The sequence below is a fragment of the Aquarana catesbeiana genome, linkage group LG13 (genome assembly GCF_042186555.1).
Source record: "Aquarana catesbeiana isolate 2022-GZ linkage group LG13, ASM4218655v1, whole genome shotgun sequence".
Lineage (NCBI taxonomy): Eukaryota > Metazoa > Chordata > Amphibia > Anura > Ranidae > Aquarana > Aquarana catesbeiana.
This window is the reverse complement of record NC_133336.1, coordinates 76,875,515-76,892,643: the sequence shown is the minus strand read 5'-3', so window position 1 is coordinate 76,892,643 and position 17,129 is coordinate 76,875,515. Positions and strand designations below refer to the sequence as shown.

General features: G+C 46.1%; 1 protein-coding gene across 1 annotated transcript in view; it reads left to right on the top strand.

The window, feature by feature from the left end:
• Nucleotides 1–17,129, top strand: part of SPTBN5 (spectrin beta, non-erythrocytic 5) — a 367,667-nt gene that overhangs the window by 288,751 nt on the left and 61,787 nt on the right. Inside the window, exons 48-51 of the mRNA XM_073608935.1 lie at nt 14,505–14,595; nt 15,448–15,594; nt 15,801–15,938; nt 16,044–16,288. Of these exons, the coding sequence (XP_073465036.1) occupies nt 14,505–14,595; nt 15,448–15,594; nt 15,801–15,938; nt 16,044–16,288 (621 nt within the window). The remainder of the gene's footprint in view (nt 1–14,504; nt 14,596–15,447; nt 15,595–15,800; nt 15,939–16,043; nt 16,289–17,129) is intronic.

The following is a 17,129-nucleotide window of genomic DNA, read 5'->3' as shown; positions in this document are numbered from 1 at the left end:
CCAACACAACCCCTATTCCATTGTAAATTTCTTGTTCTGTGCATGAAGTTCCCATGTCAATAGCAAAAAGGTCCAAGCAATTGCTTCCATTGCTGAGATTACCACACTGGACAAAATCATTTTGCCTTCTTCAGGCTCCATCCAGCTTTGTACCAAAATCCAGCTTTTTTTTAATTGGAAAACCAACTTTATTGAAAAGTATATGCATGGTACATAAATCAATATAAGCCAAACGGTAGTACATACATAAACACATTGAAGTATCTGTGTGTCATAAAGCGAAATACTCAACGGAGGTGGAGCCAGTACACAATAAAAAAAGGAGAAAAAAAAAAGGGGGGGGGGGATGAGGGATGAACATATCAAGTACACATTTCACCATCCGCCAACCATCTGCTCCAGACCTTCTCATACTTAAGCGGACACCCTCTATGTACATAGATCAGCTTCTTATATGGAAGAGTGTCGTTAATCTCTTTTTTTCCAGCACTGGATTGTAGGGGGCAGGGCTTTCATCCATTTACGGGCCACTACTTTTTGTGAGCGTCTAAGTCTGGAAGCAGGCCGAGCAGGCACATCTTTGGATCTAGGGTAGCAGGAGAGCCCATCTGGTTGTGCAGGAAGCATATCACCTGCATCCAGCATGCTTGGATAGTTGGGCAGGACCATATGAGATGGTAGAAGGAGCCTGGGGTGTGATCGCATAAGCAGCACCCTGAATTGTACATGGGTTTGTAATGCGCTATCCTCTGAGGAGTCAGATATGTCCTATGTATAATATATAACTGCGTGAGGTGGTCTGACAGTTTGGGGGAAACTTTTTTCACGCCCTCCAAAATTTCATCCCAATCCTCATCTGCAATTATTCCAACGTCCACCTCCCATCTAGTCTTGGCAGTATAGGCCAAGGCTGTGGAACTAGGGAGACAGATGGCGGAGTATAGGGTGGAGATTAGTTTGGCTGGTTCAGTACCTGTGACTGTGTCTACTATAGAGCGGACTGCCAGGGATGGGTTGGAGCCAGTAAACTGGGTTTGTATAGCGTGGCAGAGTTGTAAATAACTAAAGAGAAGGCAATTGGGGAGGGAAAATTCACCCTTTCAGCATTTGGAATGTTTTAAGTCCCGTAGTGGTCATGATCTGGTGTATGTACAAGATCCCATGGCTTATCCACACCGCAGGGTCTGGAATAGACAATAACTCAGGCAAGCATGTGTTGAACCAGAGAGGGGTGTGAGAGTGGACCTGTGGGGTCTTGAGTTTTTGTAGTGCCGTCCTCCATACCCTCCGGTGGTGTGTCAACATGTCTGCTTTGCGTTGGGAGGGACGTCTTGTCAATGGGGCTCTGAGGACTGACTGAAGTGGGGTATGGGGTGGGTGCTCACAGAGCTGATATATTGGTAGCTAGTTTTTGTCAAAATGATAGAAATGGGACAGTTGGGAGGCAAGATAATAGTCCTGAAAATCTTGAATAGCAGCTCCTCCCAATGTCACTGGGTTCTTCAGAATTCTTCAAGATAATTTGTGTCTGTTGTGACCCCATATAAACGAATTAAGAATGGATTCAATTATTTTGAAAAAAATTTGTGGTATATACAGGGGGGCATGCCACACCAAATAGAGTATCTTTGGGAGGAGTATCATTTTGACTAAACTGACGCGTCCCATAACACCCAGGGGTAGTCTGGCCAAAGTCTGTGTCTTGGTCTTAATCAGGGTATACAGGGGTTCAATGTTCAAGAGAGTGTAGTCTGTGAGCGATCTGGTGACTTGTACTCCAAGGTACTTGATCAAGGAGACCCTTGGGAGAGTCAGAGGAGGGGACATGAATGAGGGGGGGAAATGGTCAATCGGAAGGATCTGGGATTTAGACCAGTTAATACTCAGACCCGAGTGGCTACCAATACGTTCTATGGAGTGTAGGGCTGCAACAAGAGAGGGACCCGAGTCCGCTAAGTATAGGAGCGTGCCGTCCGCATACATCCCAATCTTTTCTTCCAGGTTCCCTATCTTAAGGCCTTGGATGCTAGTGCTTGCACGAACCATGATGGCCAATGGCTCCACAGCCAATGCGTACATCATGGGGGAAAGGGGGCAGCCTTGTCGGGTCCCTCTCTCTAGCAGGAATTGGTCGGAAAGCCAACCATTCACAAATCTTGGCCTTTGGGGATTGATATAGGAGCAGAACCCAGCGAATAAAGTTGGGGCCAAATCCAAATCCCGAGAGGCACTCCCACAGGTAGTTCCACTCCATGGAATCGAAGGCCTTGGCGACATCCAGAGCCACCACGACCCTCAAGCCGATTTCATCATGGGACCCCTGAATGTTCATTAATAGGCGTTGAATATTCATAGCAGGGTTCATCCCTGGCATAAAGCCTGTGTGGTCAGGGTGGATCAGTGACAGAATGACCTGGTTAAGGCGTGAGGCTAGAATCTTAGCTAGTATTTTGATTTCAACCTGTAGCAAGGAAATAGGTCTATACGATTCCGAGTATTTAGGGTCCTTACCGAGCTTAGGGATTACTACAATTTGGGCTTCTCTCATAGAGGGAGTAGAATTCCCGAATCAAATATGGATTTGTATAGGTCATAGGGTTTTTGGGTGTTATAATTTCAGAGTAGGTGGCATAGAATTCAAGTGGTAAGCCGTCCGATCCTGGGGCCATAGATGTGGCCAGCCTCGGAAATGTCCTCCTTAGTAATAGGGGCCTCCAAGAGTTCAAGCTGGTCGTTAGTCAATCTAGGGAATTTAACTCCCGCTAAGTAGTCCCTGGTGTCTTGGGGAGTGTGGGTAACTTGGGAAGTGTGGAGTGCATGGTAGAATCTCCCAAATTCCTCTGCCACTTGTAGCGGATCAGTAATGTCGTTCCCCTGCGTATTGACAGGGCTTTTTTTCAGGGGGAACCTGGTGGAACTCGGTTCCACCACCTATGGCTCAGACCCTTTGGTGCCTGCTGACCACCATCAGTAAGGTTTCTGTGTTTACAAGTGACAGCTCTGCACTCTGTGTGTAACCCCCCTGCAGGACCGTTTTTAAGGCAGGGCAAAAGGGGCAGCTGCCCTGGGCCCCATAATTGTAGTGGGGCCCAAAGCAGCTGCCTCATACTTGCCAACTATCCCAGTTTAAATTCCCTTATTCCTTGAAGTTTTAGTCCAGGGCTGTGTCCCGATATCTCAGTGTAAACTTCTGCTGCTGCTGCCCAGCTCTACCCTATTGCCATGTACAGATGATTCACCTGCAGACCCTGTGTTTACATGTAAATAAACTGCATTGATATGTAAATAGTGGCGGCATTAATATGTAAATAGCCGTGGACCACAGCATTGATATGTAAATAGAGGGGGCATTCATATGTATATCATATCCCTCTGCGGTCACATCCACCATTACTTCTGCTGAATGCTGCCCACTAGGGAGGTAAAGGAGCATGCTTGAAAGTCCTGCCTACAACTGTGGTCATTAAGCCTCACATCAGCCTGTTCTGCAAAAGTAAGCAAATTGGAGGTGGAACCCTTCTTCAAAATAATATGGTGCCACAGCACCCTGAATTTTGGTGCATGTGAATAAGCAGGCAGGCAGTGAGGAGATGATGTGCTGTAACCTTTAGCAACCAATCAGTGAGCAGTAATGCTGTGCACTAACCTCTTGCAACCAATCAGTGAGCAGTAATAATGTGCAGTAACCTCTAACAATTAATTAGTGAGTGGTATAGATGTTCAGTAACTTCTAGCAATCAATCAGTGAGCAGTATTGATGTACAGTAATCTCTAGCAACCAATCAACAAGTAGAAGTCATATGCTGTAACCTCTAGAAAATAACAGTGAGCCTTAATGTGTGCTGTAACCTCTAGCAGCCAGTTAGTGAGCGGTAATGATACACTGTAACCTCTGGCAACCAATCACAATCGCTGACTGATCTGATTCAGTAAACTGATTTTGAGTCTAGCTGCTATTTATTGTATGTCTTAAAGCATGTGGAGAGCGAAATCGCGTGGAAGAGGTGGCCCAAGAAAATGTTTGCCCAGGGTCCAGTCAATATTAAAGACGGCCCTGCCCCCCTGAACTCTGCACTCTGCACTCTGTATGCAATGCAATCCTGATATTTAATGCCCCTTTAAGACCCTTCTACTGTTTGTGAAATATGACCACACCCACTATTTGATGTGATTTGGAGGGTGTGTGTGTGGGGAGGGGTTTTGGGGGGTCGTGGTTGAGTTCCAGCACCTATTGTTTGAGAAAAAAAGCCCTGCGTATTGATCAACAACACCACCACCGGGAGATGCAAATCTAGATGGACGAGATATGCAAGTAATTTGCCTGATCTTTCTCCATACTCAAATACCCTTTGTCTACAGAAAAAGATGCGTTGCTTAGCTTTTCAATGTGCAATTGGGACACCTGTCGCGTCTGAATCTTAAGATTGTTGGCAGTGTCCCATGCTTTCAGGGCCCAGTTTCCACCAGGCGAGGGGCAGCTGGTGCAATCTGACTTGGAACGGATTTTGCGCTTTGACTGCACCAACAAGCCCACCTCCGTGCTCTACTCACACCTCCTCCGGGTCTCATCTCCTGAGTTGTCCAGGCTCCGTCAGCAATGGGGCCAGGACATTCCGGAGCTGGACTCCGAGGACTGGGAGGATATATGGGACCTCCCATTTAAAATACTGGTTTCCTTGAGAGATCACCTCATTCAATACAAGATTGTTCACAGAGCATATCTCACTCCCGCTCGGGTGCACAGGATGAGGTCTTCCCTCTCCCCGGAGTGCTGGCGGTGTGACCATGCTCCGGGGGGACTACATTCACATCTTTTGGTCCTGCCCGATAATTTCAGTATCTCTATTGTCCCATCCCCAAGAATATGCCTGTTGGGACTGGTGGAGCACCTGGTGCCCAGGGTGGCTGAGAGAACCTTGTTGGGTCTCTTGCTGTTCTATGCCAGGAAGTCCATCGTCCTATGCTGGAAGCGGAAAACTCCTCCCTCTATAGGTCTATGGAAAACACTTGTCAATAATGTGATACCCCTATACAAAGATACCTATATTCATAGAGGCTGTCCGAAAAAATATGACAGGGTCTGGTCTAAGTGGTTAGCGGAACCCTCCACTGCTGCAGCAGACTAGAAGTTCTCTCGCTATCCGATTACCTCCCTTGAAGTCTTGATAAACCAACCCTTGCCAGCACAATAACTTAGGTGGGCTAGTTAACTATCAACCTATCCTTGGAGCATGAGCCAGGCCAACACATGGATGATAGTACATTATGGTAGTCACAAATAATCTAATGTTTCTTGGTTCCGTTATGCTGCCTTGCGACACCTGCACGGGTCCCACCCCTGATGTTAGCCAGGTGTTGGCTGTACTGTTGTATGTTAGTTTTGTTTATGTGGTTGCTAAAAACAAAATAAAAATATTTAAAAAAAAAAAAAAAAAAGATTGTTGGCAGTGCTGGGCGAGGGGTCCCAATGGAACGCCTCCTCCAGCACTTGTAGGTGTTCTGTAACCTGTTGAACAATGATTTTCGATGATCGTTTAAGTCTATTGATACGCGTGGAAAGCAGGGAATGGGCGTAACGCTTAGACATCTCCCACACCATGTCGTATGTGGCTGAGTCCCTGTTGGCTGTAAAATAGTATTGCAATTCCGCAGGGATGTCATCCTGGTCCTGCAGAGCAGTCAGTCAAAATGGGTTTAGCCGCCAAGAAGGAGTAGGGGAGGCCTTCAGGAGCTGGATCGTGATCCAGTAGGGGGCGTGATCTGAGAGTATTCTTGGAGCAAAGCCCACATCTCCCAGTTTAGATGTCAGGGACTTTGAAATTAAAATTAAATCGATTTGTGACATCGTGTTGTGACTGGCTGAAAAGCACGAGAAGACTTTAGTGTGCGGATGCTTGTGGCGCCAAGTGTCAACAAGAGCGAAATCAGTTAGTATGCGGTGTAGTCTGGTATGGGCCAGTGGGTCAAGGGGGGGTTCAGTGCGCCCATTCGGTCCAGAGCGGGGATGAGGGTCATATTAAAGTCCCCCATCCACACTGCCGGTACAGAGGTATATTGTGGTTTAAAGGTAAGGCCCTGCTTAATTACAACTGAGTTTTATGGGGGGGGGGGGGACATAGCAAGCTAGTATCAGGATAGGGGATCCGTTAATAGTGGCGTGTATAAACACATATCTGCCCTGCTGGTCCGTCTGGAGAAGCACTAGATCAAACGGTACCCCTTTAGCAACCAGGACCGATACTCCTCTGGAATATGAGGTGTGGGTAGCGTAATAGGCCCAACCTATCCAAGGCTTTTTGAGAGAGGATTGTAAGTGGCCCGTGACAAGGGTCTCAACTAGCGTGATGATGTCAGCACGCTGGGACTTGAGAAATGTCAGGACGGCTGTGCATTTGATTTTATTGCGCAAGCCTCTGACATCCACGTGAGAAACTTCAGAGAACTCATGGCGAGTATAGGGCGTATATGGTAGACCACAACTGGACCAGGACCGGCAGAGCAGATATAGACACAACAGATAGCATAAAACACAGTGGCAAGCAATATCGACAGTGCATGTATGACAATAACATGGTACCTTTTAGCATAAGTAAACAGCTGCAAACACGGTGGTGTAAAAAAAATAACCACAACATTTCCCTTCCCTCCCAGTCCACTGTCACCCCAACTCGGCATGGACATAGTACCCCATAACCAGGTATCAATGGGGGACATCCAACGTGTAGAACCCATTCGAGGCAAGGAACTTAATTTCAAAGGAGCGTAGATACCCGTGATAAAAAGAAAAAAAAAGGAGAAGAAAGAACAGTCAGGCAAACGGGGGTGAAAAAATTCACACAGATCCTAGGGGGGCGACTTCTTCTCTGAGAATTGCATGGGGTGTAGGAGCCATAAAAGTGCAGCACCATTATGCCCCGTACACACGGTCGGATTTTCCGATGGACAATGTCCGATCGGAGCGTGTTGTCGGAAATTCTGACCGTGTGTGGGCGCCATCTGACATTTTCCATCGGATTTTCCGACACACAAAGTTGGACAGCAGGAGATAAAATTTTCCGACTACAAAATCCGATCGCGTCAATTCCGACCGTGTGTGTGGCCTGTTCCGACGCACAAAGTGCCACGCATGCTCAGAAGAAATTCCAACACGGGACAGCTCGTTCTGGTAAACTTAGCGTTCGCAATGGATACAGCACTTTCGTCACGCTGCAATGTTAAAAATGGTTTAATACAGCGCACTCTCTTCTTCTTTATAATGTGACAAGAATTAAGTAGTTTTGCTGCTCGTATTCACACACACTTCTCACAAACTTTTATTTGTGTTTTTTTAGTGGGATTCCCTGAATATATTGTTATTAGTTGTCACATCTGACAGTTTGATATTTTTAAATTTTTTTTTTATTTTGGATTTTAAGCCTTTTTTTTTCTTTAATGTTTGGATTTTTTCCAAGGCTGATCTTTGTTCAATGTTATTTTTATTTTTACTCCAGAATATTTTTGGGTGTGTTTTGTGTGTCAAGTTACCCCAACACCATTGATATCTTTTATTATTTAATCTCAAGGAGATTGTTTGTTGTTGGTGTCCCTTGTTCATTTCACATTGTATATTTGAAATGTACCTGAATCCTCACAAACAAACTGTCCTTTTTGAAGTAAAACACATAGGAGAATATAATTCAAAACAAAAATCCTTTATTAAGGGATCAGAACCAAACAAAGAGGAAGGCAACACTGGATCAACAAGAGAAATTAGCGAAGCCTGGGACCCCCACGGCAGACATCAATTCTTCAACATCAAAATTGGTGGCCTGAGGAGTCCATATGTAAGGGAGGGCAGTCTGGTCCGGGATTCACAGAGACTTGGATAGCAGCAGATGACATGTGTGTCCGCAGGCTGTGGTACCACAAGAGGCTGCATTTTTTTGCCCAACAGACTGGATCCAGGATCCTCACTGTCTGGTCTTCCTTTCACGCTTCATTCCCGGCTGTGGCTGTGCAGTTGGAGATGTGGCAGGAGGAGGAGTAGGACCTGGAGGAGGAGTAGGACCTGCAGGAGGAGGAGGAGGACCATCCCAAAGCTGTGTGTGAGGTGTAATTTGGCCCCTCATACCTTTCTCCAGAGCCTCCGATATGAGGGCCTCACACATGGCTTTTTGGCCCTCCTCCATCCTCTGCATTTTATAGGCTATGAATGCAGCAATGTTCTCCTGCCTGGTGTGTGGTGCTCCCAGGACCTCTGCAGCCCTCCAAAAGAATGCTATAGCAGCCTCCTCTAGGGCACTCCTCCTACTGCCACTTTCTGTTTTCAGGGGGGGTGGAGGGACCTTGATATCAGCCAGCCGGCTCGGCCCGGCCACCTCCTGGCTGAGACTTCCCTGTGTATGAAAAAGGGACATAGTTTTAGTTTTTGCATCATCAATCACAATCCTTAATTAGTACTCCCAACTAACATATAGTTCACATCATTGATTGGACAAGCAGAAATATTTAGAGGAATGCTATACCTGGCTCAATCTGGGCTCCTCCACATGTGGCCTGGAAGGCCCAGGTTGGGCGTCAGAAGCCTCAGCTGGGGGGGAAGGAAGCGTGGAAGGAAGACTGGAGAGGGATGGCCTGGGTTCAGTCTGGCCTGCCAGAAAGTGCAGCCTGTCGTAGTACAACATCCTGGGGACATAGATGTCACCTGCTGCTCCGGATCTCTGCGAATCAAGGACTTTATTGCGCTCCCTCAGATATGTGCTCCTCAGGCCACCAATGAAAATCTTTAAATAAGTGATGTCTGCCGTGGGGATCACCTGCTTCACAATTTCACACAATTGCTCCAGTGCTGCCTTCCTCTTTGCTTGGTTCTTGTAATGGGGGTGTTTAATCTCCCACAGACAGGGCAGCTCCCTTAGCATCTCTATGAATACTGAAATGAAGTCATTATCTTTCATTAAGATATCCATGTTCACTGCAAGACACAACACAAGACAAAGCCTAATGTCACACAAAACTCTCCTAATCTTGTTACAATATAGGCCTCAATCTAGAAGCAGTATAGGCACAAGTTTGTCTCTTACCTTCGTTCTTACGATCGGCGCGTCCAATGCTCCTTCCTCCGCTCACAGATCAAACGTAATACGCACGCGTGTTACGCTTTATACACACTGCGCATGCGTGTAACTCCGCCCGCCCCTGACGTTCTTTCTAGTGTATTTCCCGCCCCTTTTCGTTCGGCGCAGTGGGGGAAGAGCATGATGGCGGACATACAGCAGGTGCGGGCTAATTGTAGCAACGAGGAGGAGGAGGAGGAAAGGGCAGATCCAGGCACGTCCCGATCCAGAAGGAGACGTTTTAAGGCCACAAATATGTCGTGCCTTACTCAAGAATGTGTGGATTATTGTCTCAACACTACAACACTTTTGGGGTGATGTAATTGCTGTTTTATGCAAAAATGGGGGTTATTTCCTAAGGGCAAATCCTCTTTGCACTACAAGTGCAGGTTCAGTGCAGTTGCAAGTGCACTTGTAGTGAAATGTGTTTTTGCATTTAGGAAGTACCAGCCAACACTGTTTTTTATAAGGTTACCCAATCACGACATTTTCTGCCCTCAACACATTTCTGTCAGGGTCAGCTAAAACAAACACAAACAGTAAATGTCCACAAAGAATTTCTTTTGGTTGTTTTTTATTTGAAAAAGGTGTCACAGATTGTCTGGCATATTGATAGCCCCCCTACCCACAAAGAACTCCAGGTAGCGTAACCGGACATCACAGGCATTCAGGGAGGGCAAGCCAGGACGGCCACTTTCAAGCGCCGTCAGTGTTGATGGATTAGGGATTCCGGCCTCAGGCCCAACTGAGCCAGCATAGTTGGCTGAATGTTTTCTTAAAAAATTATGGAGAACACAGCAGGCAAGTATTATATGGTTCAGTTTATACTCCGCCATATGGATGGGTGTCAGAAATAATCGGAAGCGGCTGGCCAGGATTCCAAATGTGTTCTCCACCACTCTTCGGGCTCTGGCCAGCCGGTAATTAAAAACCCTCTGTTCCGGGGTGAGGGTCCTCATTGGGAATGGCCGCATCAGGTGGTCCCCCAGCGCTAATGCTTCATCAGCAACAAACACAAATGGGAGACCTTCAACATTGTCCTCTGGAGGTGGCAAGTCCAAGCTGCCATTCTGGAGACGCCTGTAGCGACCTGAAAAACAGCAACGAGCGGGCAAGATCGCACAGAAAACTCCGATACGAACTGACTGCACGCACTGAAGAGCAGATACAAACCCACAAGCACAAACTGAACGGCAGAAAACGATCTGAAAGCCACGAGTCTGAAAAAGCGCGAATCGTCTCTCACCAAACTTTTACTAACACGAGATTAGCAAAAGGAGCCCAAAGGGTGCCGCGCTTGGTTCTGAACCGGCCTTTTCTAGTCTCGTGGTACGTGGTGTACGTCACCGCGTTCTTGGCGATCGGAAATTCCGACAACTTTGTGCGACCGTGTGTACGCAAAACAAGTTTGAGCCAACATCCGTCGGAAAAAATCCTAGGATTTTGTTGTCGGAATGTCCGAACAAAGTCCGACCGTGTGTACGGGGCATTACAGCTGTGCAGGGGGGGGCCCGTCTGCCTTTAGGATGGTAGGTAAAGTGAGGTAGGAAATCTCAGCAATGTTTGATATACTGTCCTCTACAGGTGCGGGGAGAATGGGGCTCATGAGTCAGTAAGGTCGCCCAGAGGCAGCAGGCATGCTGCGAGGTCCAGTGTATTACAGAAAAGGATTTCCAGGTCTGCCCCCCTGCTCCGGCAGAGGACATACACATGCAATGTGCCCACTGAAGGGCTAAGCATCAGGATGGAAATGGGCAGCATTGCAGGCACAAGGGGGAGCAGGGGAGAGAAAAGAAAAGTACTCACAGCTTGTAGGCAGTGTGGCATGCTCAGTCTCAGCGATCCCTCTGATCAATCCAAGTGGATGCCAGCTCGGGGTCCTCAAAAAAGTGGGTTCGACCATCGCACTCAACACGAAGCTTTGCAGTGTACAGCATAGCGTATTTGAGGTGTAGAACGCGGAGGCGCCGCTTAACATCCTGGAACCTGGACTGCTGCCATTGTACCTCAATGGAGAAGTCTGGGAAGACGGCCAAATGTGTGTTGGTGTGGGGGATATTTTCCTTCTCTCTGGTCAGGCGGAGGATCTTGTCACGGTCCTTGAAGTTAAGTAATTTCGCTATCAGGGTACGCGGTGGAGCTCCTTGGGTGGGAGGACTGGCAGGGATTCGATGGGCTCTCTCCAACGCGAACATTACCAAGAATGCGTCCCTGCCAAAGGTGGTTGTCAGGAGGTTTTCAAGAAAGCTCGCTGGGTCGTTAATGAAAATTGAGGTAGTTGCGCGCTAATATGGTGTGAAATGTGAAACTTAGAAAAACATATAATAGTAATAACATTTTGCTGCAGCTGTCACTAATGTGCTCCCACAGAAATTAGTAAAAAACAATATAGGTGTGACAGCGCTGTAAAAGTGAAATAAACAATTATGGTGATAATATGAAAAAAGTCCAAAAAACATAAAATGAATGAATCCACGTTGTGCAAAAAAATGAAAAGATAAAAAACGAAAAAACAAAAACAAGCTTGTGTGATATCTTCAGACAACTTCAATGAACGGAGTGCTCCCACCACCTCATGCAATGCTCGCTCACTTCCTTTAAACGACCTTGCAAGGGGTCAAACACGCCTTGCACCCTGTGCAAACATTCCCTCCCAGGGATCGTCAGAGAATCTTGGTGGCTCAAAGGATGAAAGTAATCAAAAGCAGGTAGGTACTCCTTCCACTGTGCTGCTTCAAACTTTAAATCTACAATGACTACTGGTAAGTTCAGCAACACATGAAAAAAAACGAGAGAAAGTGCCTCCTATAGTGCAGTATCCGAGGGGTTAAGAATGAAAACACGAAACACACCCCAGCTAGCATTAAACTCACATTTAATGAAATTTTAAAAGCATTAAAAATGACATGACAGTCTCACTCAGTAGTAGTAGTCCACTGCCAGGCTCCACCTCTAATAGTTTCACCACCTCCCACGTGGCTTCATCTGGAGGAATCGCCGGGTCGTTACCCTCAGCAGTCTCAGGAAGGCCGATAACGCGAAAATTGCATCTCCGGAGGCGATTCTCCATGTCATCCTGTTTTGCACTAATCTGTTGTAGCTGGCGGCGCACCTCATCAGTAGCGTCTGCAAGGGGTGCAAGATGTCTTCCGCTTTGCCAATACAGGTCTCCGTCTCTGCTACGTGGTCTCGCAGGGTAGAGAGATCCTGCTGGATAAGGGACACATCAATTTTGACCTCCTCAATTTTGGTGGTGAGCGTGCTCTGGCACAGGGCGATAGCATCAAGCACTTTGTTAGTGGCCGCCACGGAGTGCTCCCTTTCTGAGGAGGCGCCGGTGCCATCTTTGGCCTGTTGGTCTTCTTCAAGTCAGCGGTACTTGGCGAGTTTGTCGGCGGCCTCGGAAGCCTTTTTCAGCAGGGACATACTCCAGAGGTGGTCGGGAGGGTCCCCGGGTGTACCAAGACTAGGCCGGATCCTCGATGACCCCCTCCCACCGCAGTTCAGGAGTGTCACAATAGGAGCTACAGGTAGCGGTCGACTAGCTGTGAGGTTTGGCGGCTGTAGCAAGAGGAAACTGGGCTCAGGGTAGTCAGGGAGTCCTGTAGTACCTGCCGAGGCCGTCGCTGGATGAAGCAAAATGGCCGCCGCTCCAGGAGCTGGGCCGGAGTTGCGGACTGTCCCCCAGGTAGCTGCAGGATGAGGAGGCGCTGTGATAGCGGCTTCGGGTGGTCCAGCGGCTGTAGCAAGAGGAGACAGGGCTCAGAACAGTCAGGGAGGCCAGAAAAACTTGCAGGTGCTGTCACTGGGTGAAGCAAGATGGCCGCCGCTCCGGGAGCTAGGCTGGAGCCGCGGTCTGTCCCTCGGGCAGTTGCAGGATGGAAAAGCCCTGCAATGCCAGCCCCGGGCGGCACTCTAGCAAGCTGGGAGTCTCTGAGGACCTTGGAGGGAGCAAGGCGGGCCTGCTGGAGTGTAGAGGCTGAGTAAAATCGAGCAGGATTGAGGCAGGATATCTAGTACAGGAGTAAGCGGAGCAAGCGGTGCTCTCACTGCATGCGTCCTACTCCATCGCTCTCCGGCCCACGCCCCCTCCCAAAATCCAGCTTTAAGCTGTTTAGTTACACCACTGTCTGGGATATTATGTAATGTTATTCTAAATCTCCAATGGGTAAGTGTACTATTTGAGAGGTTCAATGAGAAGACCTAGCTTGTGATCTGCATTTTAATTCATGCCAAAGGTGTTCAGTAGGGCTGAGATCAGGGCTCTATTCAGGCCACTCAAGTTCCGCAACAACAAACTCATCAAACCATGTCTTTATGGGTCAAACTCATTCTGTAACAAAAAAAATGCCCTCCAAAAACTGTTGATACAAGGCTGGAAGTGCACACTTATATGCAGCATCATTAACAGTAGCCTTCAAGTGGAAACACCTGAATTGAATAAATTGGAGTGGTGTCAACATACATTTGGTGATATAGGGTAGTTGTGATGGTTGGGTATATACAAACTTTTGGCCATATAGTGTAGCTTTTATTTTTCTGCATTAACGTTTACATTTATTTTGTATTCTTTACTCATTTTGTATTTTTCACCAAAACATATAATACAAGCACCCACTTGAAGCCTACAATCAATCTTTATCCAATTAGGCAGACTCTCACACTACATAGTTATTGTTAGATCTAAAGGAGATTTATCATATACATTACAATATGATTGTACAGCTTTAATGTTCAATGACTGAAACTGCAATATTTTGCCATTAGCAGTTTTTCAGGATCAACAAATTGTAGCCATAAATTGTCAGTAAATATGCACATTTCCTTAATGTGATTCTAAAGGCTTAATTTTTTTATAAAATAACAAACATGTCACACTTGTCTACTCTGTGTAATGGTTTTGCTAAGAGCAGTCCGATCCTCCTCTTTTGGGGGCTCCCCCGCTGGCGTTCCTGTCCCCTCCTGCCTTAAAGTACCCCCCTAGCAAGCCACTTGCTAAGCGGGATACTTGTGCATGCTCGATCCCAACCCATACTGTATGCAACTATTGACACACACACACAGTGTGGCTCGGCCCACCCCCCCAACTCCCTCCTAACTGGATTTGATTGACAGCAGCAGGAGCCAATGACTTCCGCTGCTCTCACTGAGTCCAGTAAGGAGGGAGAGAGAGAGCAGCGCTGCTGCTCTTGGCACAGCACTGGACCGAGATTGGGCTCAGGTAAGTATTTAGGGGGGGGGTGCTGCACCTAAAAAAAATTAACCCTAATGCAGAGAATGCATTAGGGTAAAAAAAACCTTCTACTATTACAACCAGTTTAATGTTGAACCTATTTTTTTCAGTTCTCCTTACTGCTGATCTTTAATATCTCAACTGTTCGTATTGTTGTTCATTTTTCATTCCACCAGGAAGAAGAAGCTTTTGAATATGTCAGAAGCCCGTAAGAAGAAGCTTGAAGAATCTAGGGAACTTCAGACATTCCTACGGAGCTCCTATGAGGTTTTTATATAACACAAGAATACAATTTTATAATATACACTCTGCCCAGATTTAAAAAAAAAAACATAAATACACAGACATAGCTCCCACTGACTTACCAACTATACATATATTTGTAAATCCATGTTTAACTGTACTATAAATTTGTAGAATTTCCTGAAAGACCAGAAGTTTTTATTGTGTAGTACATGTGTAGGTACTAACATTACCACTATGGTGTACTACTGAGCAACTCAACCCATGTGTGGTAAACACTAATAGGGGTTGCAAGACCTTACTGGCACTGTAACTTAAAGTGTATATATAAACCCAAAACCACAAATGTAATATATTGCAGCCGATTAGTGCTTAGTGGCTGCATTGGTTTTTTTTTTAAGACTTTTTTTCCCTTCATTTATATTGGTGTTCCTGCCAATAACACACTTCTATCTTTGGTTGATAATGCTTACTCGTTGCACTATATCTCTACAAACACTTCCCCCTTTCTTTATCTCCATTTCATGGAAGGAATTGTTTTTTTGTTCACATAAGATAGCTGGTAGTTACGTACAAGGACAACGGGTATTTTTCTGTTCCTAACCTAAAAAATTTAAACAAATACAGAAACAATATATAAGGACCAGTAGGCTATTTACTTTCTGTTCTTAGATTTTGATTTACTTAACATTGGGCTGCATGCTCTAAATGTGCAATTGTGCATGTATGCCAGAGGAGGACTATATATTTCTGAAAGTGTACATTTGCATGCATGGCTGTGTATGCGTGTGAGGTCCTGAAAAGTTTGTGTACTAATAATTTGAGGTCCTGTAAAGAATTGTTCATCATCAGTGTTCTCAATTATATCACACAAAGGTGGGAGCATGGATGCTAGAAAAAAACACCATCGCCATGGATGACAGCTGGAAGGACCCCAGCAACTTGCAGACCAAGTTACAGAAGCATCAGACATTTGAGGCGGAGATCAAAGCGAATCGCAACAGGCTGGATGCCATCAAAGCTGTAAGATTATCATACATAGTTCTGCGAATAGGGCCATTCAAAGTTACTCAGTTTCTGTTAAAGTAATAATGTAGGCAGTAAACATGTCACAGTACAATAGTATGAAAGTCACAGTCTTATTGGTTATCATGAACCACGCCCCTTTTCCCACTACACTAGTAGTGCATTGGCACCTGGCTGCTTTTGACTGGGCCCTTATTTTGCAGGATGGAGAGAAGATGTTGCAAGCTAATCATTATGCATCTGAGATCATTCAGATAAGGCTTGCTGAAATGGAAGAGCTGTGGGAGGAACTTCAGGAAAAGTGTGATGAAAAAGGAAAAAAGCTCCAGGATGCTTATAAGGTGATTAGTAGTTTATAAAGACTGACTGCATAGCTTGCCTTTTTTCCATTTTTAGCAATATGCCATGTGATAATGACATAATCCCTGGCAATCTTTCTGCTTTAGGCACAGCAGTTTCAAAGGAGCATAGATGACTTGGAGAAGTGGTTAGACCAAGTGGAAGCCAAGCTGGACTCTGCTAATAAAACTAAAGATCTAATAACACTTGAGAAACTTGGAGAGCTTGAAGAGAGCATCACAAGCCATGGGGAGAGACTGCAAGTCCTGGCAAATAAGACTCGTGAATTCCGACAAGCAGGACACTTCCTGGCAGATGAAATAGAAGACAGAGTTAGAATTCTAGTTCACAGGTTAGCAATCTGTAATCCATGTTTGTGGTCAGTCTGTCTACAGCATACTGTATATCTGATTTCCACATTCTCACTATCGTCCTGTTCTGCCACTTTTAACAGTTTTCATCTTTATAAAATAGTAGATATTCCCTGGTAATTATTTTTTTGCTTTCTTGCCATATCTCAGAAAAGAAACAGATCGTAAAATTGGCCATACGCATGGGGATGTAATTGATCATTATTGAATGATCAGATCTGTCAACAATTTTTTTGAAGTTCACAGCTTTGTATATGTTGTGTGGTCTTCTTGCTTCTTAATTCTTGAAAGGCAGAAACAGTTAAACAAGGTTATCATTACAGATCTACACTGAGATGAATATATTTGATAAAAAAAATTCCAACCCTTAAAGCGAAGTTCCACCCTAAAGTGGAACTTCCGCTCATCGGATTCCTCCCCCCCTCCGGTGCCGCAATTGGCAGCTTTCAGGGGGAGGGGGTGCAGATACCTGTCTAATACAGGTATCTGCAGCCACTTCTGGGCTTAGACAGCCGCAGAATATCCGCAGATGCCCGCCCGCCCCCCCCCCCGTTATGTGCTGGGAAACACACAGTTCCCAGCACACAACGGGGACCAGTGCAGAGGCGCAACGCGACTTGCGCATGCGCAGTAGGGAACCGGGCAGTGAAGCCGCAGCGCTTCACTTCCCGATTGCCTGACTGAGGATGATCGGCTTCAGCTGCCGACATTGCTGGACCCTGGGACAGGTAAGTGTCCATTTATTAAAAGTCAGTATTTGTAGCTGCTGGCTTTTAATATTTTTTTTTAAGGTGCAGCTCCTCTTTAAGCTTTCAACTCCAG